Raw genomic sequence first — 24895 nt, 5'->3', positions numbered from 1 at the left:
TATTAATCATCTGAGCAGAAAGGTGCTGCCTTTTCTACTTGTATGGGGATAATCTTTATTGATTTCCTCTGCAACATTTAGCCCCAGATAAGCTTTTTAGACAAGTGTTATACAATGAAGTAATGAACACTGTACTAATTCTAACTGGGCCATTTTCAGATGGATTTCCTGACTTTATGTTACTGTCCTTCTGCTCTGCTGTATCAGATTGCTGAACAGGTAAGAATGACAAAATTTAAAGAAAAGAGAAATAATCTATAGATTTACATTTTTGTAGTTTATTAGTTTATCATTTTGTAGCTGGAAAAGAAAACATCAGGTCTATACTCAGGAGATGCATGTTGAGATCACAGAGGTGCCTGAGAACATCTGTGCCCCAGCTGATATAAGAAATGCTCCAGAACCTGATGTTTTGCACCCTGAAATCCAGCTATGGCACCCACAAGCATCTGTTTGGCATCCAGGCTGCCCACACAGGGACTTACAGGAGAGGGAAGTGTCTCCAAATTAGATGCTAATTGCAACAAATGACTGAGCAAGAAGTGACCTATTTCAATTTAATAAGAATCAAAGTTTTAATCCTCCCCCTCCCTCCATGCTGGGGTATACACAAGGGTTAAAGATTTCCCTAGGCATGGCAGTGGGCTATCAGAGGCAGTTAGGACCACACATTTGGATTTAAGCAGCTGTATTTCTCCCTGAGCTGTCTGTAGGGATCCTTTAATCTCAGTCTCAGCCTGTCCACAAACCAGCACTTGCTGTAATATGGTAAAAACCCTGTTTCTCAGTTTAAAGTGTCAGGCACTGCCCATTTATTACTCTGCCTATAATACATTTGGCCATAGATTGCTGGGATTATCATTTAGCATCGAAAAATTGCTGTCGATTTTCCCATAAGTTTTGCTGTTATTGTTGTTCTGGCCTCACCATGGAAATGAGGTTACCTGAGGTGAGTTACACAAGTTGGAAGAGGAAAATCATCCCCATTGCCACCACTACATTTCCTCCTTACTGAATTACCTCTCTTCCTAACCTGGCAGAAAATGATCCACAGCCTGGCTGGTACTGAGACAGCCAGCCACAGAAAGAAATAATTCAGGAAAATTCAGGACAAGAGGAAATGTTGTCAAGTTGTGCCAGGATAGGTTTAGATTGGATGTTGGGAAAAATTTCTTGACTGAAAGAGTGGTCAGGCATTGGAACAGACTGCCCAGGGAAATGATGGAATCACAAAAAATGTGAAGATGGGGTGCTTAGGGCCATGGTTTAGTAGTGAGCATAGAGTTCCCAGGGTCAGGTGAAGCCTCGGGAAGAGGGACAGACCTTGAGTCTTTAGTCACACAAGACTGACACCATTACTAAGATGCTACCTTTCCCTAATCCACCCCTTTTCTCCCTCCTCACCAAATCCACATCTGGTTGCCATGAGAAGCAACCAAGGCAGTTTTAGCTATCTTCAAGAAAAGTGTCCTTGTGCCTGATTAACTCTTGCTGACATGAACCAGGACACTAACTCAGCAGAAAAATATTCCCCTGGTTAGGTTTCTCTTAGAGGGGGTAACTACTCTCCTCCAATCCCAGTGTCAAAGCTAAAAGCAGGACCTTAAGCAACTGGATGTGCTTGACTTTCCTGTACCATGTACTGCTGGAATTAAACACCCACATTCACACAAATTCACAACACTTCCTGAGGTATGGGGAGCAGCTAAACAAGATTGTGTTTCTGGTTTAAACATGCCTTAAGATCTGCAGCTGCAAGGCTCGAAGAAAATAGAAAACAGGTTAAAAGAAGCACTGGTTAGATGAAATCCCTCTACAGAACTACTGCTAAGATTTCAGAGTAAGGGGAATACATTGCAGGGTCTGTCATGTGTTTATCTCCCAGCTTATCAGAGGAGGGTGTCAAAGGAAAATATAAGTAAAAGATAAGCTAGTTTGAGACTGACAGGACCATGTTGTCTGGGTTGCCTGAACAGCGACACGGCAGCGTGTTAACCAGCATCGTTAGCAAAATCAGGGACAGGAATTGCACATCTGATGGCACTTGTGAGGAGCAGCCACCATCTAATGAGTGCCACGGGTCTCTGGTTAGTGCTGTGTACTGCTGGCTACATCTGTGAAACAAGGTGGAGATAAAAGATAAGGAATAATAAAGTGGGATGTCATTAATCGGCTTCTACAGAAGGAGTGTATCAGTAGATAGCATTTAATAATGCATCGCCCCAAGCAGCTTGGTGTCTGAGCCTGATCTCATCCTCTGCATAAAGCATCTCCCCTGAGCCCCTGCTGTCTTTGTTCACTTCATGAACTGCAGCATCAAACCTGCTTTTCCAGCAGTGGGTGGGAGCAAGAGGCTTATCCTGCCAGGAGGTGATGCACAATGCATAGGATGCCTTTCTGCTCAATTTAAGGAAATAACAGCAAATAACAAAGCCATTTAGGCTGAACCATAATTGCCAGCTGGCCCACCCATTACCACTTACATGAAACAAGATTGTACAGGTTGAGCACTGAAAGCTCTGCTTAGCCAAGATGGACCACACAGCTGCTGGGTTCAACCAAAGCAAATGAGTTTGCCCATGAAAATCTCAAGAATATCAATATAAATGAGTGTATCAGCTCAGTTCTGGGGAAACAGCAGGCATGTTACAAAGACAAAATAACAATTGTGCAGCATGCCTGAATATTCCACCTATATGGAATACATATGGTGTGTGCACTGTTGTCCCTCCTCATGCCCAGGAAACACATCAACAACTGCAGTGCACACTCAAAAAAACCCTGAGATCCAGGCAGGAACAGGAGATGTGTGTACTCACATGTGCATGAGGCAGTTGTGAGCAGCTAGGCAGCTGAAGAAGTGGAGAGGTGTGATTTTGCATTGCTCCTCACAGAGGAAATGCAGCCCATTTTAATCGTTCCTGCAGACCCTGAGGAGACACCATCAAACGGGTTCCAAAGGCAACACACTGATGAAAAGATGAATCGTGTCCATTGCAGTCTAACACCTCCCCTGTGTATTTCAGAGGATACCTACGTGCTGTTGGAACATCACTGATGCCATTCTACAGTAGGACAAGGAAATGCTTTCTCCATGGCATGACCTGAATCTGTTCTTAATTTCAGGCCTTTTTTTATAGATTTTCCTCTGAAACCTTTCCATTAATTCTTTTTTTTTTTCATGTAGTGACAGGTTATACAGAATTAGAACACAGGTCTGAACACTGAAAAGGTTTTTCTGTACCTTTATAATCTTAGTCCTTGACACAATTTTGGTTTAGACAAAATAGCATTACCTTCCAGAAAAGCCTTGGCATATTTGACAGGTAAATAAGGCCAAGGGGCCTTCAGCATCTTGGAAGACATGGTTCAAGAAAAAGAGTTCAGCTCTACTGACCAGAGCCAAACTAGTGGCCTTAAGATCCAAAAAGTTATCATAGACAAATTGTACCAACCATATCCTTACATCTCTTCCCCAAACAATCGTTTTCTTCAAACTTATCTGGAAAGAGTTATAGAATAGTGACTGACTTGACTCATATAATGTGTTTTATAAAAAAGTCTTGGTGATGTCAAGGCAGTCGTTTACCTTTTCTGCTCATCCAGCCTGTCTGAGGCATCTGCTGTAAGGAGAAAAGGTGAAATACAGACCTGAAGTACCTCCATTACCTCTGAAAGCAGCATAAGGAAAATGGCTTTGAAGTAGAGCCCTGGTGAGATGAATGCCACTCTAGCAATCTGGATCATGCTCTGGCAGGGACAGGTTTTCCTCCCCAGCTGTAGGTTCAAGAGACCTGTAGCTATAGTAAGGTTGATTTTGATGACAGAAAGTCTGGCTGGGGTGGAGCTGGAAGGAGAGGAGTTTGCAGAGAAAAAAGGTTCTGGATGAAGAGCCAAGAAGTGAATAGTGGAGATGCTGTCAGTTAAACACTGGGACATTTTCTACAGTGGGCCAAAAGAAGAAGTTTAAGAAGTACTTTAAGATAAATAGTCACAAAACACTGCAGAGAATTGAAGTGACCGGTCCCATTAGATGAACCAGTTTCCCCACATTCAAATCCTGAAGGCACAGAGATCTGCTACACCACACATTCATAGGACATCCATATTCTTGATCTCCCTTTGATTACATTAGGAATGATGGATTTGGCCAGAGAAGACCGTGGCTGATGGATTTGCTGGAGTACAGGGGAGAGGAGTCACCACATAACCAGGCAGCCAAAGTCACCTTTATACAGCCATAGAATGCGGAGCTATAACAATCTGGGGGAAAAAAAAAAAAACTGTGGCAGACAGAAACTGTGCCAAAGGTGTCCACAGAAAAATACAAGTGAGAAGAAAGGACTGAAAAAATGATATGTGCTTACACCTGTTTTAGCTCAGCCTGGCTCTCCTCTGAGTTGTCTCATCTGGGTGCAGTTTAACAGAGATGTTTCCTTGGAGCAGAGCTGAGTGTGACAGTCTGATTTCAGGCTGTTCCTCCACTCTGACTTAAGAGGAAGGGCAAAGTATTTACCTGATCAGTTTATGAGTAGCTGTGAGAATCTGTCACTTTTGACATGGTGCCAGAACATCTAAACTGCTCAATGCATCATAATTCCAATCTCTGCTTACTGTGCCCATCTATTTTTTGGTCAAATTACCAGAAAATCTTATTTCCTCCTTAAACTGCCTTTTCCAACTATTGCAGTAACTAAAGAATGAACCTGATTTAATACATCTTTAGGAAGTAATTCGGACTATTCAGAAATTTGGTTTACTCTTTTATCCATGAATAAAATAAACTGCTAATTTTCAGAAATATTTTATTCAGAGCCTTGGCTTTCTTTATTTTTATCTCCACAAAATCATACTTTGTCTTCTGCCATCAATAAACAAAGTGCCTGGATTTTCTTCATTAAGTACATTGCCTTAATTACTGAAAAAATCATTCCAAGTTAAAAAGGTTTAAAAAAGGCTTGAAAAGCCCTGTAATGTATGATAGGGATATATATATACACATATAGAGATGTACATATCATATATATCTCTGACAGGGACACAGTCCAGCTAAACCAACAGATTCTTCATTTCTTACAGATTTGACTGCAGATAGATGTTTTGCACTGTATTTTGATGTAAACTGCTGAGTACCAAAACTACACAATCAACTGTGGAAGTGATTTAACTTTTATAACAATGCATATTTTCATGAGCAAAGATAAAACCACAGCACTGTGTATGGAATATTCCATGGAAAATACTGAAATCTGGTACCAACTCTGGTGACACAGGTGGCCTTGTTGCTCCTCAGGAGGAAGACACAGATCCTTTAATTAAACTGGGCCATATCAGACACTGTGTGTATGAACTGGTTATTTATTTTGTGTGCATCAGCCTGGCACACACGGGGTGCTGAAGCCTGGCTGTGCCCCATCAGGCGGCAGTGGAAGGTCCCAGATGTGCAACAAGGTCATTCTGCTTCTGCATTTGTCCTGTCACAGCTGGAATTGCACTGCCCACACAAAACTGCTCATTCTTGTTCTGAACCTTGCCTTCATTGAAAATATAGGAGTGCCCTCTGGTGGAAAACTGAGCACTTGAAGCTCCAGTGTCATTAAAATAAACATTTTTCCTCAAATGCAAACACCCATTTTTTGCTGGTAAACCAAAAGGTCTTAGTTACATCACTGAATATTTCAGGGCCAGATTGGTCATTCTGTGCTTTGTCATTCTGCAAGGAAGTCTTCAGAGCACTGAGGCTCCACGTGTTCCAACCAGGGGAGTGGTTTGGTGAAAATATCAGAGGAATTATTTGGGTTGGAAGGGGCCTGAAAGATGATCTGGTTCCACCCCCTGCCATGGGCAGGGACACCTTCCACTATCCCAGGTTTCTCCAAGCCCCATCAAACCTGTCCTTGGACACTTCCAGGGATGGGGCAGCCACACACAGATCCTCTGGGCAACCTGTGCCAGCTCTGAATTTTCTTCTAAGAATGAGTTTAATCCCATTGCTCTGCAATCTGGAGCTCCATCCAGATGTGTGCAAAGCTTGTCTGCCTGTGCTCCTGATATCCAGGGCTCAAGCACTCACACTTGACTCCTACTACTGGGAAGGAGCAGATAGAAAGTTTGCAGAGGGTCAGCAAAGTAAAAACAGGGAAATGAAGTACTGTTGAGATTTGTGTATTAGTATCTCAATAATTTAAAAATAAAAACATCAATATTTAAGCGTAAAAGGAAAAAAAGTTAAAAGCCATGAAACTGGATTAGGAGGAAATTGGGAATCCCCAGGTTTTTGGGTGAGCTATCAGAGCCATCTGTGTCCACAGAGGGAGAGAAAAGGAAGGAAGGAAGGAAGGAAGGAAGGAAGGAAGGAAGGAAAAGAAAAGAAAAGAAAAGAAAAGAAAAGAAAAGAAAAGAAAAGAAAAGAAAAGAAAAGAAAAGAAAAGAAAAGAAAAGAAAAGAAAAGAAAAGAAAAGAAAAGAAAAGAAAAGAAAAGAAAAGAAAAGAAAAGAAAAGAAAAGAAAAGAAAAGAAAAGAAAAGAAAAGAAAAGAAAAGATCAAGGAAAAGGGTAGTAATTTGCCAAAAAACTCAGGCTCTCAGATGATGACTTTTTTTAAGGTAAATATACATTAGCTTGATTATTTGATAACCTGAACAGAGCTTATGATTTGTTGCTTGGCACTAAAAGTATCCTTGGAGCAGATGAAAAACTGCCCTGCTTATACATTATGGAATATTAAAGAAAAATTACTTTGGTAAACGGCAGGTTTCCTGGTAAACACTCTCTGGCTCTGTGGGAGTGGTACTTCACTGACCCAAAGTGTTTGCTTTCCACAAAGAAAGGACAAGCAAGAAAAAGATCTGTGAGACTGAAATCTGCAGGTCTGTCTTATGAGAATGTCACAACGTAAAAACTTTTTAATATTTATCTTCTAAAGCCACACAGACACGGGGATAATCCCGGCAGTGAAATTGAAACCCCTTCTTATACACAAGGAAATGCAATAAATGTCCATGTAGAAGGTTTTCACTACAATAGAACAGTGGGGTGAGAGGGGGGGAGCCAAGACTGATGAAATTCACCAGCAATGCTCAAAGAAGTAATTGAATAAATCTTTGGACCGTGATCAAGGTGCAAGACAAGGCTGGATGAGGCTCTGAGCAGCCTGTCCTAGTGAGTCTCATCCCTTCCTCACTGGAACTACATGATCTTTAGGGTCCCTTGCAATTCTGTCATTCTGTGATTTTAACAACCAACTTCACGGAGACAATCATCACACAAAAGTCATTTAGAGAATTGGGACGGTGGATAGGGAACTTCTGCCCAAAAAGGGAACTAAGGGAGCTTTTGAATCACTGACCTCATCTGATCCAGGGAAAAACTGTGAATCAAATTATTGAAAAAGCAATGCATAAATCCGTGTGAGCTATGCTGATGGCAAAATACATCTAATATTTCAAACTTCCATCAAGCAAGCCTGTGAGATGAAGAGGCCTTATGGTATCAAAGTCCTTAAAAGAGAACTTTTACATTTCTCTTTACCTACCCAAAGCAGAAATGTGAAACAAGTTACTCTGCTGCTTTAGTATGCAAACTGCTGGCACAAAAAGATAAGAACCTGCTTGTGTTCAGCTGAAAGAATCAAGGCTAAAACAGAATAATTATGTCAAGTGGGTGAGTATGGAAACATAAATACAATAAATATGACCTGTAAAATGGCAGAGGAGGTTTGGGTTGCAATGACTCTAACACTTACTGTGTCAGTAATGCAATATACAGGCAAGATTGCCATGGGAACGCTCAGAAATATCATGGTTTGGATAGACTAGAAGCAAAACTAGGTTCAGAGGGGGATATGGAATTAGGAAAGGAGATAATGGGGTGAGAGGGAAAGGAGCAGATGAGCTTAAACTCAGAAAAAGTAGAAATGAAGTATAGAACCAGAAAACATTAGGAAGTGAATCATCTCCCAACAGGAACAGGGACATGTACAGACATCAGTGATGTCAGTCTATGGAGAGCTGAGGGGCACCCACTGTGAAATCTAATGTGCTTTTCATGAGGTCAGGGTCTGGGTGAGTGGAATAGAACTGGGTCACAGGGTTTACATCATTGTAATTGGAAAGTGGATCTAGATCTCAATTTACATTCCAGAGATAGAATTAATAGCTTCATGGTTGGACATAAATGCCTTCGTGGCAGTCAATTAATCTTCACAGAATCACAGAATTGTTACATCACAGAATGGTTTGGGTTGGAAAGGACCTGAAAGTTCATCCCACCTTCCACTGACCCAGGTTGCTCCCTGCCCAATGTCCAGCCTGGCCTTGGACACTTCCAGGGATCCAGGGGCAGCCACAGCTTCTCTGGGCACCCTGTGCCAGGGTCTCACCACCCTCACCACATCTAATCTAACCCTGCCCTCCATCAGTTTGAAGTCATCACTCCTTGTCCTGTCACTCCATGCCCTTGCCAAAAGTCCTCTCCAGTTCTCTTGGCACCCCAGTAAATGCTGAAAGGTCTAAGGTCTCCCTGCAGCCTTCTCTTCTCCAGAGTGAACAATCCCAATTCTCTCATCCTTTCATATTCCTCAAAGCAGAGTTCAGTTGTGACATTCCTGACATTCCCCATGGTATCCTGCCAGGGCTCCAGATAAAATCTGGAAAGGCACAGGTCTTCCACATGCACTTGCAATGTCCTTAGCACCACAAAGGTGTCTTGTTCAATATGAGATGGTGCCAAGTGCCTCCTTATGGGCTCCCACATTGAGACTTTGGTCTTCACTAACCTAGAATATCTCTTCTTCTGTTGGGATAACTTTCTTAGATATAAGTAGAAAACGTAGTTAAAAAATACATTTCAGATACCCTCTTTTAGTTAGACAACTATATAATTCGACTGTATTTTATGACTTATCTCAAAAGAGTTTATTCATTGATTTATGAAGATTCCATTGTATTTGCATTTCCCTCTCCACAGGAAAGCACTAACACAAGCACACATACTGAGATACCATTGATACTCATGTGAACAACTGGATACTTCCCAACAGCAGAAAGCTGCAAAAGTTGAGTATCAGTTTCAATCAGGAAATATTTTTCGTTAGCAATCATTTTCCTGCTGGTCATTGCAGAACAGTGTGTTCTAAGTTCATCTTTCTGAGCTGTGTGTACATTTTCTACCACATCACATCTCTCTAAAGGGAAAAATATTGCAGGATGCAGAAACCAGGAATTTCTGTCTGCCTTTGTAGCATTTTTTCTCAGTAATTCAAGTAATTTCCAGCTTCAAACTGTTGTCAAATCTATGCCACCACAAAAAAAAAAAAAAAAAAAAAAAAGGTGAGAAGTCACTCCACAAAGAAGTTTGGCTGTGGCCAAATGAAGTTGGTTCAGGAATTATTGAGTCAAAATCAGCAATATCATTTCCAAATGACTCTTCAAGCTGGGATTCTGTGATTTTAAGTGAAATTTCTATAATAATTCTTTTCACAGCTCCAAATATTTCTCACTTACTGCATCCAGTCCAATAAAATGTTCTGTGTGAGACTCACTGACTTGGAAATCAGATTTTCCTGTTTTCTAACATATTTTAACATTATTTTTTGTTGCAACAGGTTCAAGGTACTTTCTACCAACTAGACAGCATTACAAGAAGATCAAACTTCTTTCTGCACTCTCTACAACAACTCTGGATTACTTTTATGTCAAATGCATAAAAAGACTAAAATGCTCATATATAAGCATTAAAGGAATATAAGCATTATAAGGAATTAATTTCACACCCACACTTTTTTAACCATTTGGCAGTAAAAGGCCCCACATTGTCACTACTGCTAAATACAGAAAATGTTTTTCCAGCAAATACATTCAGCAAAGGGGTGTCCATGAAAAACTTCAGTTTGGATAGCCTGTATTTCTCAGACAAGTATGTCTGAAGTTATTAGCCATGTAAATTGAACTTAAAACCTGTTTTATCCATAAACAAACGCCTCCAGGTGATCATTACATTTGAGATATCTGTGATACTTTGAGTCTGCACTGCTTTGTGTCTTTCACTGTTACTTAGAGTGAAAGGGGTATATTCTCACTTCCTTTAAAAAACAATAAAAATCAATAAATCGCCTATATCAAAAGTCAGTTTGAATGCTAACAAAAGTCATTATGGTTTGTTTGCTCTGTTTCCTGCTGGCCAGATTTAGTTTAAATAAGGGATTTGTTCTAGAGGATCAGCTGGGCTTTTGTTTGGTTACACCTGACTCTCACAGAAGAAGACATCTTAAAAAAAAACAGTATTGTTGTAATGGTTTCCACACAGAATTCTTTTCTGTTCACTTTCTGTGTATTCTTCCACACTGCTGCTGTAATTCACTTACAACAAGCATTAGTTTATTTGGTTTATGGGAGAAATATGATTGAAAGAATGAAGCTCACCCCTCTCATTGACCAATATCTGATATTTTCTCTTATTCTAATCTAACATTTTAAATATATTAGATATGTTACTTCCCAAAGGTGACTTCAGAGGTATGTCAAGAAAAAAGTCAAGCTGAAATGCAAGTGCTTTCACTATTGGGTTGTCCAAGGAGATGGAATGAGTTTTATCCCAGATTTCTTTTCTGGAGTCAGATTCTTGATGTCCCATAACAGAGATTTAGAAAAATGTTTCTAATGACTTACTAGATGTAAAGTGAAGCTGAATTAACCATCCCTATATGCTTAAAAAATGCAATTATGCATTTTTACAGTGCTCAGCTTTACCACATTTTAGCAAAGACTGAAAAAAGCATGAACACAGGCACGTGTTGAACTTTGATATAAGTGTATGATTGTACTGATTGAATCATTTGCTATTCCACTTTGGGCTTCATACAGAAACACAAAATCCCTCTTGCAGTTTTATATGTTAGACTTCAAAAGCTTTCTGGAATAGTAGTACCACAAAAGAATGACATTTATCACTCAAGGAAATCTCCTTGTTGCAAACTTTCTAGAAACATGCAGAAAAACATCTCTAAGGAACAGCCTATTTTTTACAGATGACTTTCTGGGAGCACAAGAGAAGGACTAGGCCTTTAAAAGTTTCTGGGTAACAAATTTTTTTCATTATTCCATTATACTATGCTTATGTACAGTTACTCTGAAAGCAACTTTTTGATTGATTGACTCTGTTGCTTCCCTCTATAATAGTAGTAGTAGTAGTAATAATAATAATAATAATAATAATAATAATAATAATAATAATAATAATAATAATAATAATAATCCAGAGTGGAAGGTGAGTTGGGTTGTTTGGAAGAAATGAATAATATTCCTTTTTGCCAAAGTTAGGTCTGCTAGGTGTTCTAACAGCCAAGAAAAAATTTGTGCAATATTCTGAACCACAATGAACTGCATGGATTTTAATCTAAAGTGCTACTTTAACTGTCATTGACTTCAGTGGAAATAAAGAATTGAATTGAAGAAACTGGATTTTTGTCTCTATTGTTTGAGATAAATCAGATTCCTGCAGTTCAGGTTTACACAAGGCCTGGAGGAGAACTTCTACAGTCAAATCACTCAAGCTGATCTTTTTTTAAGAGCTTTCCATAGAAATATAATATAAATATACATACATTTAAAAATATACATACATTTGCAGAACCCCATGGAATAAATTCTCAATTTATTTTTTTTATTAAATTACCCCACCCCTTCAGGTAATCCACAAGGGGAAGTGGGAATTGCTATGTTAATTGTTCTTTGTACCAGGGTTCCGGATATCAGTTTTATTAATCTTTTTTTTCTTCCCAATTATTTCACCCACAGCCCATGAATTGTAGCATATCTGACAGTCATCCTTTAGAGAACAAATGGTTTTCACTACTCAAACAGGTGGGGCAAGCTTTAAAGAAATACTTGTAGTAGCATAATTCATTTTACCAGCGCAAATAAAGCTCAGTTGACTGTAGTGAATTAACAAAAATTGTTGAGTACGGTGGATGGAGTAAAAGAATGGAAGTACCTCCCAGGACATTGGGAATCTGGAGCTGCTGAACTGTCTCCCCTCACAGTCCATAGAAAAGCAGTCCTAATAACTATGGTAGGTGTCTCATGAGGCTTTCTGATGGTGATAACCCTGGTCTCATCAAAATTGTCACAAGCACTTCAGACAAAAAAAATTACCTTTGCCCTTATCTGAGAACATGGAAGGATATGGGAGACCTTATCAGAGGCAACTTCCCCTAAGTGCTGTACAAAGAAAGAACAAAGGCAGCTGTGTTTTCCAACACAGGGATTATAATACAATATCAGAATTCTGGCAGCAGCAGACAGCTGCAGGAATTCTGCAGAAATCTGGAAACAGTGAGACAATATTGACTTGCAGCACGGGCAGCAACCTCCACCCAGTGTGGTGAAAAGGGTGCTCAGAGTGCAGCACACCACAGCAAAGGCAAGGGATGAGGAGGGGAACCAAGGAAGGAATACAGAGATGTGCAGATGCTAAATTTGCCTTCTGATAGCCAACAGACAGCATGGAAGGAAGCAAGAAAGTTGTGTTTGAGCAACAAGGACCTCTCAAAGCTGCATTTGTCATGTTTTACCTTATAAGAGAGTGGAAACAAAGATTCTGCCAGAAGGAAGAATAAGCAGAGTGATGCCAGGTTGGACAGGACTTGGAGCAACCTGAACTAGTTGAAGGTGTCCCTGCTCAAGGCAGGGGTTTGGAAGTTGGAGATCTTTAAGGCCTTTTCAACCTTGACCATTTTATGCTGCACTAGAGTGGAGCACATGCCACACATCTCTCCAGACTGAAGACAGAAAACGTGAAACATCTGCAGCCATTCTACAGTAACTTAATCTTGAGCAACATCTGGGGTGAGTTATGTGTACAATAATCACGGAATGACAGAATGACAGAATCACAGAGTCAAAGAATCACAGAATGGTTTGGGTTGGAAGACACCTGAAAGATCACATTGTTCCACATCCTGCCATGGGCAGGGAAACCTTCCATTAGACCAGATTGCTCAGAGCCCCATTCAATCTTGTCTTGAACATTTCCAGGGATGGGGCAGCCACAGCTTCTCTGGACAACCTCTTCCAGTGTCTCACCACACTCATAGTCAAGAATTTCTTCCTAATATCTATTTTAACCTGCCCCCTTTCAGTTTAAAGTCATTCCCCCTTGTCCTATCACTACATGAGCTGGTAAAAAGTGATGCCCAGTGCCACAGCCTCAATGAGCTAATGGAATATAAGTTTTATTCAGCAAATGGAAGTTCAGGAACCACCTGGAAGAAAACAGCACTGTGTTGCCTACAGTACAGGTCATTTTGTGTACAGCTAAGAAGTTGTTCACTTGTCTCTGCCACAAAATATTTACCCTACTCTTTTGCCAGAAACAGGAAAGTCAACTGTAAAACAACCAGCTGGGAACTCAAGCTTTTATTTTGTGATCACATTAGCACTGTAGCTTGCTGATCAGACAGAAGCTGAAGTTCTGCAAAAGGACAGGTCTTCTTTCTTCTCTTTTTTCCTTACCCTGGAGACAAGAAAACAAAAATCCAGAACAATACAACTGGACAGATTCATTTTCAGTCACATTTTCCTTAAGAAAAGTTCTTCTTGCACAATGGACAGCCCCAAAGCTGATGTCATTTATCAGCAATAAATATTGACAAGGAAAATAAAGGGGAAATGTATACATATATATACAACCCTGGACTGGGGAGAGCCTTTCACTCTCCTGCCACTTCCTCAGGTACAGGAGGATCCTGGTGGATGAAGGTAATGTATGCAGAACTGAATTTCAGCCTTTGAGATTTTATCCATACAGTCTCTTGTTCATTGTGCTACAAAGGTTAGTGGCGTTAACAGTTAAATTGTACCAAATGTGATAAATGAAAGCAAATCTTTGCTTATAATATCTTAGAAGAAGAATGTAAAATAAATTATATCTTCTCTTCACACCTTCCATGAGTAGGGGTGAAAAATTGCTTCAGTGGAGTCTAATTCCTGAACTTCTTTAGATCAAAATATAACACTTGGACCCACTTGCTTCTTTCTTCAAATGTGAACATAAAAGAATCCATTCTGCATGGGGTCACCAGTCATGAGAAATGCTTTTATAATGTATTTTGAACTGTTTTGGTGTTGAATTTATTTCACTTGTGTGTTGGGATACACAGTATGGCTGAACTCAGAATCTCTAAATATTATCTGTCCAAACTTTCATGTATATATGCTGCTGAAATGTCTAATATATATTATAGTATGCAATAAGCTGATTACCTTTGCTTAGTGGAGAGTGAATTTATTCCTTTAATGAAATTTAAAGAGGTAAACTCAGAGAAGGTAAAGGAAAAATACTACTAAGTAACTGAAAAAACGAATATTCCCACTCTGCCAAACTTTCAAACTGCTATGCCCTGAAAGCTGTATCAAATGGAAGGAGAAAGGTTCTGCTGAGGAATGAACCACCAGGATTAAACATAAAGACTGTATTTTTCAAATAGAAATTTGTTTACAGTTTTGAAGCTATCAATGTTTATTTTATTTGTTTTAACACTCAATCAAATTTTCATGAAACCTCAGGTTTTCAAGTAGAGCTGCCTAAAAGTGCATTGCTGGCATTTGTTTTTCAGAAGCATGGAAGTGATTTAGTGGATTGCCAGGGAAGGATAATTCTATCTGAGAGCCAACATCGTTTGACTTTGAAAGTAAAGCCCAATACATTTAGTCCAAGAGACAGATTTGATGGTAGAGTCTGGAAGTTGAAGATGTGCAGCAGTATTTAATCAACTTTAACTCTGGATCTAGAAATATTTTATGTTTCCTTTGCAGCACTGAACCTGGGAAGTCCCAAAAAGATTTTGTTTCTGTGTGTATGGGCAAGACAATTCCTCCATGTCTAAAAATATCCCTGCAGTTTAAGAATTTATTCTTCATTAATATCAGTGAGATACCTGCCTCTAACTCATGCAAATGATTCCCTTATGAAATCACAGGAAAACAAGATAAAGACTGAATTTCTGAATGACATGATAAGATAGGACAAGAGGTAGTGGTTCTAAACTAAAGGGGGGACAATATTTTTTTTAATAGTTTTCTTTTTTTTACAATGATAGTTTCCCTGTCAATCAGAATTTTCTAGATTTCTATCCTGCTCACACCATGGATTTTCCTCAGAGGCCAGCTCTAAGGCATTTTATATTTGTTGGGTTTTGTTATCTCTATTTCCCTCTTGCCTGTCTGGTTTAAGGCAACCTGCTGAGCTCAAAGCTAGTCTTCTTTGGCATTTTGCCACATCTTTTTAACAACCAAAAAGACCTTTCCCCCCACATATCCTCATCAATACAAAGATATATAACTTCCACTTCTTTTGATGTGCAGAAAAAGCATCCTGGGTATATGAGTGGGTTTCAGTGTCTGTGTACACCTGCATGAGGTGCCTCAGGAGTCAGAGTGCAGCAGCCAACATTCGTTGTTAATAACATCATATTTGAAGGTTTTCTTTATGTCTAATGTCAGATGAAACGTGAGGGTGCTCGCCACCATTTGCTTGAGCTGATTATGATGCAGATTTAATAAGGGAACAGGGAAGTGAGATAGAAATGGAGACAACAGTCCATGTGTTCAGTGCTCCACTCCAAATCACCAAATCTCACTATGGATGATGCTTGAGGACTCTGATGTGACAGTACTGAACACATTAATGGGCTTCTTTTTATACACAGGGAGGCAAACATGAAGGAAATGCTGCAAATTCAAGATATCTTGAATAAAGGAGTCAAAACGGGGCTGATCCATCTATTCCAAATAACACACAATTTTATGCTATTTACAGTCCCTGCTTCCATGCAAGGTGGAGTCTTCTCTCTGTAGGATGCAGTGGTGCCTATGCACAGTTTCAGCACATCCATATTCAGGATCAGCTAAAATAAACTTCTTTTTGCAGGCTTTACTTTGCAACAGTTTCATATCTTGCTCACATATCACATAATGTCATAAAATGTATGCAACAGAGACTAATGGATTTTGGGGTTTGTTTTTTGGTTTTTTCCCCCCTGTAGAAATGGATCTACTAACTGCAATTATTCTCCTGGCTGCTTTGCTACACCAATCTGATGGACAGGTAGGAACATTCATCTGTGCAAAACACCCATATCTGACTCCTTTGTATAGAAATCTGACCAGATTTAGTCTGATCTTGTGATCTCTAGAGATTTAGAATTCAGGGGTGCAAGTATAGTTAATATGTTAATGTAACATATTGAAGATGAACTCTCATTTCATAAGATTTTTGTTTATTATTATTATTATTATTATTATTATTATTATTATTATTATTATTATTGCATAGTCTGGTCTAGTGGAAGGTGTTGTACATGACAGGAATCTTTTGCAGCTATTGGCTCTTTAAGCTTGCAACCCAAATCATTCTGTGATTCTGCCTATAAAAATATTCTTCCCTTCTCAGGACTAATTTTAAAAAGACGTTTTTCGTAAATAAATACATATTTTAAGATTCAGAAATCTGATTCAGAAATCTCCTAGAGAGGATTAAGTTTGTAAGATATTTGCTATGCAGGTATTTGCATGAGAGCTGTTTATCAAGAACTTCTTATTAATGAATGAAAATAAACAAGTACTTTAGGAAAGAAAATTATCATTTTCTTCAATAAATCTGAGGTGAACCATGTTGTAAGTTGATATTTTCCTTTACCTGATTATGGCTGCATCCTAAAACTACTGGCTGAGATGTTATTTCTACCATCATAAATGTCTTAAGTTAAACAAGATTATGAGACCAATTATTGAGGAAGGTTCAGCTGGCCAAACAAAAGCAACAAGAAGCTCATAATTTATCTTGTTTATTATAATTCTGTTAACCGAGACCTTCACTGTTATTTTTTTCCAGAGTTTTCCCATTCAAAAAATGAACGCTTTCTCCTTTCCTCATTTTAAATCTCAAAGTGAAAAACTGATCCTCGAGCTACACAATGAAATTCGGAGATCTGTAATTCCCACAGCCAGGAACATGCTGAAGATGGTGAGCTATGAGTTACAGCTTTTCCCTTGAAGGAAATGATGGGACAAACCCAGCACCAAGGGGAGCTGTGGGATGAAGGGATTAAGAGCAGCCTGGTGAGAAGGACTTGGAGGTATTGGTGGATCAGAAACTCAACGTAAGCCAGCAGGATGCTCCAAGGGCTGGAGCCCCTCTGCTCTGGAGCCAGGCTGGGAGAGCTGGGGGTGCTCACCTGGGGAAGAGAAGGATCCAGGGAGAGCTCAGAGCTCCTTCCAGAGCCTAAAGGGCACGATAAGAATGAGGGAAAACATTTTACCAGGGTCTCTTGCAACAGCACGAGGGATAATGGTTTTCAGTAGTCAAGAGAGGATTAATTTAGATTAGATATAGGAAGAAGATTTTTATGATGAGTGAGGTGAGGCCCTGGCACAGAGGAGCTGTGGCTGCCCCATCCCTGGATGTGTCAAGACCAGGCTGAAGGGGGCTCGAGAAACATCTGAAGATGTCCCTGCTCATTGCACAGGGGTTGGACTAAATGACCCTTTAAGGTCCATTCCAACCCAAACTTCTCTGATTCTCTGAATCTAAAAAGAGAAACGAACCCTGGATGAAGGAAAGAGCATGCAAAGCAAAGGGGGAGTGGGAGCCCAAGCAGCAGCTTCTGAATATCACTGTCAGGAGGGCAAAAGAGACCTAGATCTGCAAAACTTCTCCCATCCCTGTCACCCCTGGCAGGCCTCGTTGTCCCTGTCCTATGAGCAGATGAGCTGGTCAGTGCTTTGTGGTTAATCCTGCACAGCAAGGCCTGAAACTTTCCCCAGGTTCAAAGCCCAGATGTACCTGGGCTGAAAATCAGTTTTATACTGTTTAATCCAGTGCACCCTGCAGTGTTCACTGGGACACAAAGGTGAAAGAACTCAGCAGTATGTTATAAAAACCATTTTAATCTGCACCACCTGGAGATCGGGACTGTGTGACAGAACTGTGCTGAATAACCTGCTCTGAAATCTTTAAGGACTGAAGAAAAGTGGTTCCTGTGCCCCAGGAGAGTAAATCAGCACAACTCCTCCTCTTTCTGTTGAGGGCCATGGGAGCTCAACACCAAGCCATTCCCGATGTCTTTTTTCCTTCTCACGGCCCGCACTAACCTATCTGTGACCTGGATACTTCTTCCTTTGTGTCTTTCAGGTGTGGAGTGAGAAAGCTGCCAAAAATGCTCAGAAATGGGCAAGTCAGTGTGAGATGAAAATCAGTCCAAGGGACAAGAGAGTTATAAATGGTACTGACAAGGATGGAGCCTGAGCTGATGGGTTAATGACAGTTTGCAGATGACCCCTGTGAATGTGAAATAGAAATAAGGATGACTTTTAATCTGTTGTAGAATAGATTTTTAGGATTATTAAATGGAAGGTGTCCCTGTACATGGCAGGGGGTTGGAACAAGATGATCCTTAGGTCCCTTCCAACCCAAACAATTCTGTAATTCTGTAATTATTAAACACAAAAGCATCATTTTTGTCAGAGGAACATTGAAAGACAACCTTTTGGAAGTCTTTAAAATTACAGGGCAAAGTGAGTGGCATCATAGGCATTTTTTTAGAATACAGCTAAAGCCCCTCTGTCCCACTTCCCACCCTATAGTTTGCTTCTCTCCTGATAAAATACATTTACTTCTATTCCAGGTGTCACCTGTGGTGAGAATATGTTATTGTCATTCTACCCAAGAACATGGGCTGACACAATTCAAGCGTGGTACAGTCAGTCCTCCAATTTCAAGTATGGATATGGAGCAATCTTGAAAAATGTCAATGTTGAGAGCTACACTCAGGTATGGACACTTGAAATAAACTACAGAGATACACCAGAATCACAGGAGTGCACTTAAGCCAGCTGAGAGTTATTTGTAGTCAGGAAAAAATTATCGGGGTCATCAAACTATTATCTATAATTCATACTCTAATCCAAAGATGAATTATAAGCTAAAATTCTTTTCCATCTAATTATGAGGCAATGAAACCAAAATTTTGGAAGAACCTTCCAGGAAGGAAATATTAGTCTGTAGAAAAAACTTTAATTTAGAAATAAATATTTTCTATACAGGGATTGAAATATGTGATTAAGAAGTGTCAAAGCAAAATACCTATGATGAAAGTATTTGAATTTCAACTTTAGTGTCTTGTGTTCAAAAACATCTGGAAACTGGAGAAAACTCACCTTTCTATATATTCATTATGACAGCTAAACTTTAAATTTAAAAGCTGATTAGAAAAAAATTAAGGAAAAAATATTTTCTGGTTCTGTTACTTTGTGAGGGTTTGGTGTTTTTTTACAAGAATCCAGTCTAAAATAATGTTCTTGTGTTTTAATCCACAGCTAATCTGGTACAATAGTTACAAGGTGGGATGTGGAGTTTCCTACTGTCCCACAGGCTCACACAAGTACTTTTACGTTTGCCAATACTGCCCTGCGTAAGTTCTGCCTTCTTATTCAGTCGTGATGATTATGGACAGGTTTCCAAAACATCCTGGGCTATAGGATACAATAACTCCAATCTACTTTAACCATTTATAATTTTGAAAATACCAATGTGAATTGTAGGTTTAACAGCATGCTGAATATCAATATTTGTTTTATTTTGCATTCAAAGAGATATTAAGGAAATTTTAGCAGATGAACAAGGGTTTATCTGTCAGAATCAGGCATCAGACACAAATCATGCTGTAATTTTGTCCACAAAGGAGAAAATTAGATGCAAAGTGGAAGTCAAGAGCAAATGAATATTCACAGGGGCAAAGAACTGCGTTTCAGAGGAGTTTTGCTGAGGTTTGGAACAACCTGGTCTAGTGGGAGGTGTCCCTGCCCATGGCAGGGTGTTGGAATTAAGTGATTTCTAAAGTGCCTTCCAACCCAAACCAGTCTGTGATTCTGTGATTTTATGATTACCTCAATCAGTTAAAATCTATTAGAGAAGCAGAGCTAGGAAACACATACTATTTTTACCAGATTATTCTATACATATACAATCAATAGATTAATTTTGTTTCTCTAAACCTTATTCTCCTTCTTATTTAAAATCTTTTGGTTTTAATATCTGAAACGAAAACATGACTGCCTAGAAAAATACTTTTATCCAAAAACTTCTGGATTCCTTTCACTGCAATAAATAACAAACTCCTGTTAATGGCTCAGAGCTTCATTTGATCTTTTTTTGTCTTGTAATTCTTTCAAATTTCAGAGGAAATAACCCGATGCAAATAGCTATGCCTTACAGAAGTGGACCAAGATGTGCTGACTGTCCTGGCCACTGTGACAAAGGACTTTGCAGTGAGTCACTCCATTCTCCTTTAAAAAATTCACATTCTATAATATTCAAGCCATTTCAATAGCATAGCAAATTTACAAAGTTTATATAGACGTGAAAAGCCGGAATTTCTGGAAAATGCAGAAGTATCAAACCAGAGCTCAGTTTCCAAATATTTCATGTGTTTGCTTCTCTCTCTTTTATTTTAGCCAACCCCTGCAAGTATCAAGACCTCATTGGAAACTGCAAAAATCTGAAAATGTTGTTTGGCTGTAGCAACTCAATGGTGAAGAAGAAGTGCCCTGCAAGCTGTAAATGCACCACTCAAATCATCTAAAGTCCTGCTGGGAGTCATCACAACTGCTGTGAGATTATAAGAAAAGTAGGTAGAACCCACTGTAAAGTGTATTCACTCTCAGTGCCCCTGCTCAGATTGACCTATAAGTAATAATTTTATCTGAAATCTGACCATTACGTCAGTCTTAAATTAGACTAGTAGCTCAAAATAACCTCTGATGTTATTTTAGGTTTTGCAGAAATCATGTTTAAGCGACAAATATGTTAGTTTGTGTCTTTCCTTGCAGTGGATCTGCCACTGATTTATTTCTTTTTAATGGGAAGCCCACATCAGGCTTTTTTGCACTTCAGGTTTTTTAGAATAATTTGTTACATGCCACTAAATTTTCTTCTGTTAACTTTTTGTTGATTGTCAATGGAATATCTTCCTGCTAAATAAATGCTTTACCACCAGTTCAGAAACAGAGCTTTTAATTAAAGTTATTTATAAATCAAGTGGGTTTGTTTTAGTTTTTTTGTTGTTTTATTTTAATTTGGAAAATTCCTTATGTATATTTTGAGGCTCTTTTTATACTTCATGTAAGTGTGGATGAGAAAAGAAAAGAAGTAAAAAGCAAAAAGGGAGGCAATTTTTTGTACAGGGAAAATAAGAGACACACATTGTATCTGCTACTTTTCCTCTGACCTAATCACAAAAATTCTGCTACATCTGCCTGCAGGTGATAAATGATAAATTTATTCCCGTGGCTCTTTCTCACTAACCTTGCACCACACCAGGGTGTCCCACCTAATTTCCAGCTGCTCCTGAAAGGGTTTTCCACAGCTCTTGAATCACATAAACCAGCCCTGAGCAGGGAAGAACTCACTTACCACTTTCCCTTCTTATTTCAGGCCAGTAAAAATAATTTTCTCCACAAGACTGCAATTCTAGATAAAGACACAAGAGGGTGAGCCATGCCCAGACATAAACCTGCATTGCTTTTGCAGTTTTCTACCTTTATAAAGGATATCTCTTTTTATTAGATATTAAAGTTCTGGGCCTAGCCTAGCCTGATTTTAACACTTGCTTGCACAAAGATTTTGGCTAATATTGGCTCAATAAATAATCAAAACATACAGAAACAGTTGGCAGTGGTTTCCTCCCCTCGATTGTTTCATCCTGTTTCTGCTGGTCAAATTACCATCATACTAAAACAATTGAGAGCTCTGAATTAGGGAAATTTAGGGTTTCCAGGATATAAATCACGAATTCTGGTAGCCTTGATTTTCTACCTTCCTGAAGCTCAGTTTCACCTTCATGACCACTGCCACTGTGCAAGGCTGCAAAGAAGCTGGAGAGAGACATTTTACAATGGCATGGAGCAATAGGACAAGGGCAAATGGCTTCAAATGGAGAGAGGGCAGGGCTAGATTGGATATTAGGAAGAAATTTATTGCTTTGGGACTGGTGAGCCCCTGGCACAGGGTGACCAGAGAAGCTGTGGCTGCCCCTGGATCCCTGGAAGTGTCCAAGGCCAGCTTGGACAGGGCTGGGAGCAACCTGGGATAGTGGAAGGTGTCCCTGCTCATGGTGGGGAAGGGAACAAAATGATCTTTTAGCTGTCTTCCAACCCAAACTTTGGTTCTGATTTGTAGACAGTGTAATTCAAATTAAAGCTGGTGAAAATTTCCTAAAATCCTGTGTTTTCCTTAGAAAACACTAACCTGTAAAACCTCAATTGTCTAATGGGAGGATGCATAATTTTGGCAAAACTCTCAGGTGTTTTCTGGATTATTTTCCAAGCCTTTCCTCTTTCCTCCCCCTTTATCTGGGCCAATGAATATTTTACGAGGAATTAGTTTATTATCAGAGATTTCTGATAGAGCTCCCTCCTCAGAGATCCAAGTTTCATTCTCTGGATATCCAGCTATGATGTTTGAGCAGCAGGAGCTGGAAGGGATCTCCCACAGCTTGAGGTGCCACCCTGGAGCACCAGGCACCCTGCTGGGTTACTGCAGCCAATCCAGGCACAGCCTTTGTTCCTTTGCAGGAGATTTCCAAACACTCTGCTTCCCTACTGATGTGGAATAGAACAAATAGGAGGTGAGATGAGATGCTGCCTGGGTGTTCCTGTTTCTCAGAGCTGACATCAGTGTGCTTGGGATACTTCACTTTGTTGTTCATGTCCCTGGAAATGCTGAGATGCTGCTGAATATGGGTTTATCACACACAGATGGGGTAAAAGCAATATGACATTTGCTGAGATCCAGCACGACAAACATTTCTCTCCGTTACTTGCTTGCATTTTCACAAAGTTATTTTTCATACTGATGTCTTGACAGTGGTTTCATTTTTGATACTAGGATGTGCTTTTTAGTTTGTGCTGAATTGTGCTACCTTTTAGGTGGTAGTCCAGGCAAGAAGCAAATAACACCAGGAATTTCTTACAATTTCTATTCTGGTTCACAAGAAGCACATGTGCTGAGAGAAGATAAGAGCAACTACTACAGAACAAGTCTAAGCCTTATCTGTGGAGAGGGGTGTAAGAGCTCTTCAGCTGTTAATTCATATGACAAGGGCCTTAAACACGATTTTGAACAAAGGTTATGAAGTAACTTAACAATCTGACAGTTTCTTAAGAAAGAACATTTTTTATATTTATAATGCACCAACAGCAGCAGTTTCATTACCAAATTTGGCCTCTGGGCTAAACCAAAAGGAAGTTATCACTTTCAGTATCCCAATGTCTTGCTGAGTACCATGGGCCTGTATCTCCCCTGTTTTTCTCCATCTATTGCTCTGTTAGAACAAATCTTCCACAAAACTTGCCTCACTCTTGTTCTTGACAAATCTCGCTCACAGGTTAACATGAAATTACAGAAGCATTAGGGTCAGAAAGGACCTTCAACATTAAACCATGACCTCAAGTGCCACTTCCACATGCCTTTTAAACACCTCCTGGGTTGGTGACTTCATCACTTCCCAGGGCAGCCCATTCCAGTGTTTGACAACCCCTTCCATGAAGAAATTTTCCCTAATACCCAACCTAAATCTTGCCTGGCACAACTTGAGGCACAACTTGACCTCACACTAAATAGAAAGCAAAGGTTGGAAACTTTCACATGACATTGAATTGTCACAATATCCACTTTATTCCCATAAAATAAAATAATGGCAAGATGTTTGAGCAAGCCCAAGCAGAAAATGTCCATCAGAGCAGGGACAAGAGAGGATGTTCCCCACCCCTGGGCTGCTCCCATCTCTCTAGGCCAAGCTGCCAAAAATGGGATTCCTCTAAATGTAAAGGCCATAGTTAAACTGTGAAAAACAGGAGATGGACTCTTTGATTAAGAACTTTCTTGACAGCTCCTATGTCCACTCTGGGCTGTGAGCAAGACTTTTAACCTCCAAGCAAGACATTTGACCTGCGAGCTTCTGCCTCACCGACTGCGAGGCAGAGATAAACCCACACAGTCAGGGCAAGGAAGATTAATTAGTGAATGCTGAGAAAGAGCCCATGAAGCACTAGGTCCTGTAAATTATAATATCACATTTGATAGCCACACCCCCAGCATAATTATATCTCAGTTTAACCATGAGCCAAAGGGGACTGGAGATAGAAGCAAGGACGTGACACTCCCTCCCGACCCACCGGTGACATCTGAGGGTTCATGGGCTGGGCATGGGCTCACCCCTCTGCCCTGGGGTTTGTGAAATGCCAGACTGCCCCCCAGGACTGACACATACCCTGACACCAGCATCAGTAACAACGCTGGAAGAATGGCAAATTTTAGGAAAAGCTGAGGTAGCAAACTGGCATGGAAAAGGGCCATGTTAAATATTCATTCGGGCACTGATGGAGAGCCCAAGACTCAACTCATATAACTAGAAATTACTCTTGAAAATCAGTATCTTCAGATTCTTGGGGTTTTTCTCCACAGAAATGACCATTTGAAATCAAATTAAATTTTTCACTTGGTGTTTTGCATCATCAACACTCCTTTCTTCTCTTCTCCCACTGCTCCATGAAGTGTTGAAAGTAAAAGAGGAAACCCTGGACACCACACTAAAGTCAAATTATGGCTTTTGTTTATTTTGTTGAATGAATCACAAGACTGTTTATTTCATTCACTAGCTTTAAACCAGCGGGGATTTTTAGGGCATCCAAAACCATTCAACTATCTTCTTTAAAAACTCTTTTCCCAATGTAAACAAATTCAAGAAAACTACACTAAAGATAACAAAAGAACTGTTATTTTATATTAAGCATGTTCTTTTTATTTAGTTATATACAGCATTCTTTGTGCAGGCACATGTG

General features: G+C 39.7%; 1 protein-coding gene across 1 annotated transcript; it reads left to right on the top strand.

The window, feature by feature from the left end:
- Nucleotides 1-16043: 16043 nt before the first annotated feature.
- LOC148224535 (cysteine-rich venom protein-like) lies at nucleotides 16044-20637 on the top strand. The gene is made up of 7 exons (XM_088162522.1): nucleotides 16044-16103; nucleotides 16890-17021; nucleotides 18189-18279; nucleotides 18682-18827; nucleotides 19373-19467; nucleotides 20235-20323; nucleotides 20510-20637. Exons 1-7 carry the CDS (start codon nucleotides 16044-16046, stop codon nucleotides 20635-20637), a joined length of 741 nt encoding a protein of 246 aa, XP_088018648.1.
- The last annotated feature ends 4258 nt before the right edge of the window (nucleotides 20638-24895 follow it).

This window comes from Sturnus vulgaris, chromosome 3 (assembly GCF_052056855.1).
Source record: "Sturnus vulgaris isolate bStuVul1 chromosome 3, bStuVul1.hap1, whole genome shotgun sequence".
NCBI lineage: Eukaryota > Metazoa > Chordata > Aves > Passeriformes > Sturnidae > Sturnus > Sturnus vulgaris.
Note: the sequence above shows the minus strand (reverse complement) of the source record. Positions and strands in the feature narration are given on the sequence as shown.

Bases quoted from the DNA above. Each gene is read 5' to 3' on its own strand.
- LOC148224535 (XM_088162522.1), top strand. From the start codon at position 16,044: ATGGATCTACTAACTGCAATTATTCTCCTGGCTGCTTTGCTACACCAA. The intron at 18,280-18,681 runs GTACTGACAAGG...CTTCTATTCCAG, and splicing joins GGACAAGAGAGTTATAAATG to GTGTCACCTGTGGTGAGAAT. The intron at 19,468-20,234 runs GTAAGTTCTGCC...TTCAAATTTCAG, and splicing joins GTTTGCCAATACTGCCCTGC to AGGAAATAACCCGATGCAAA.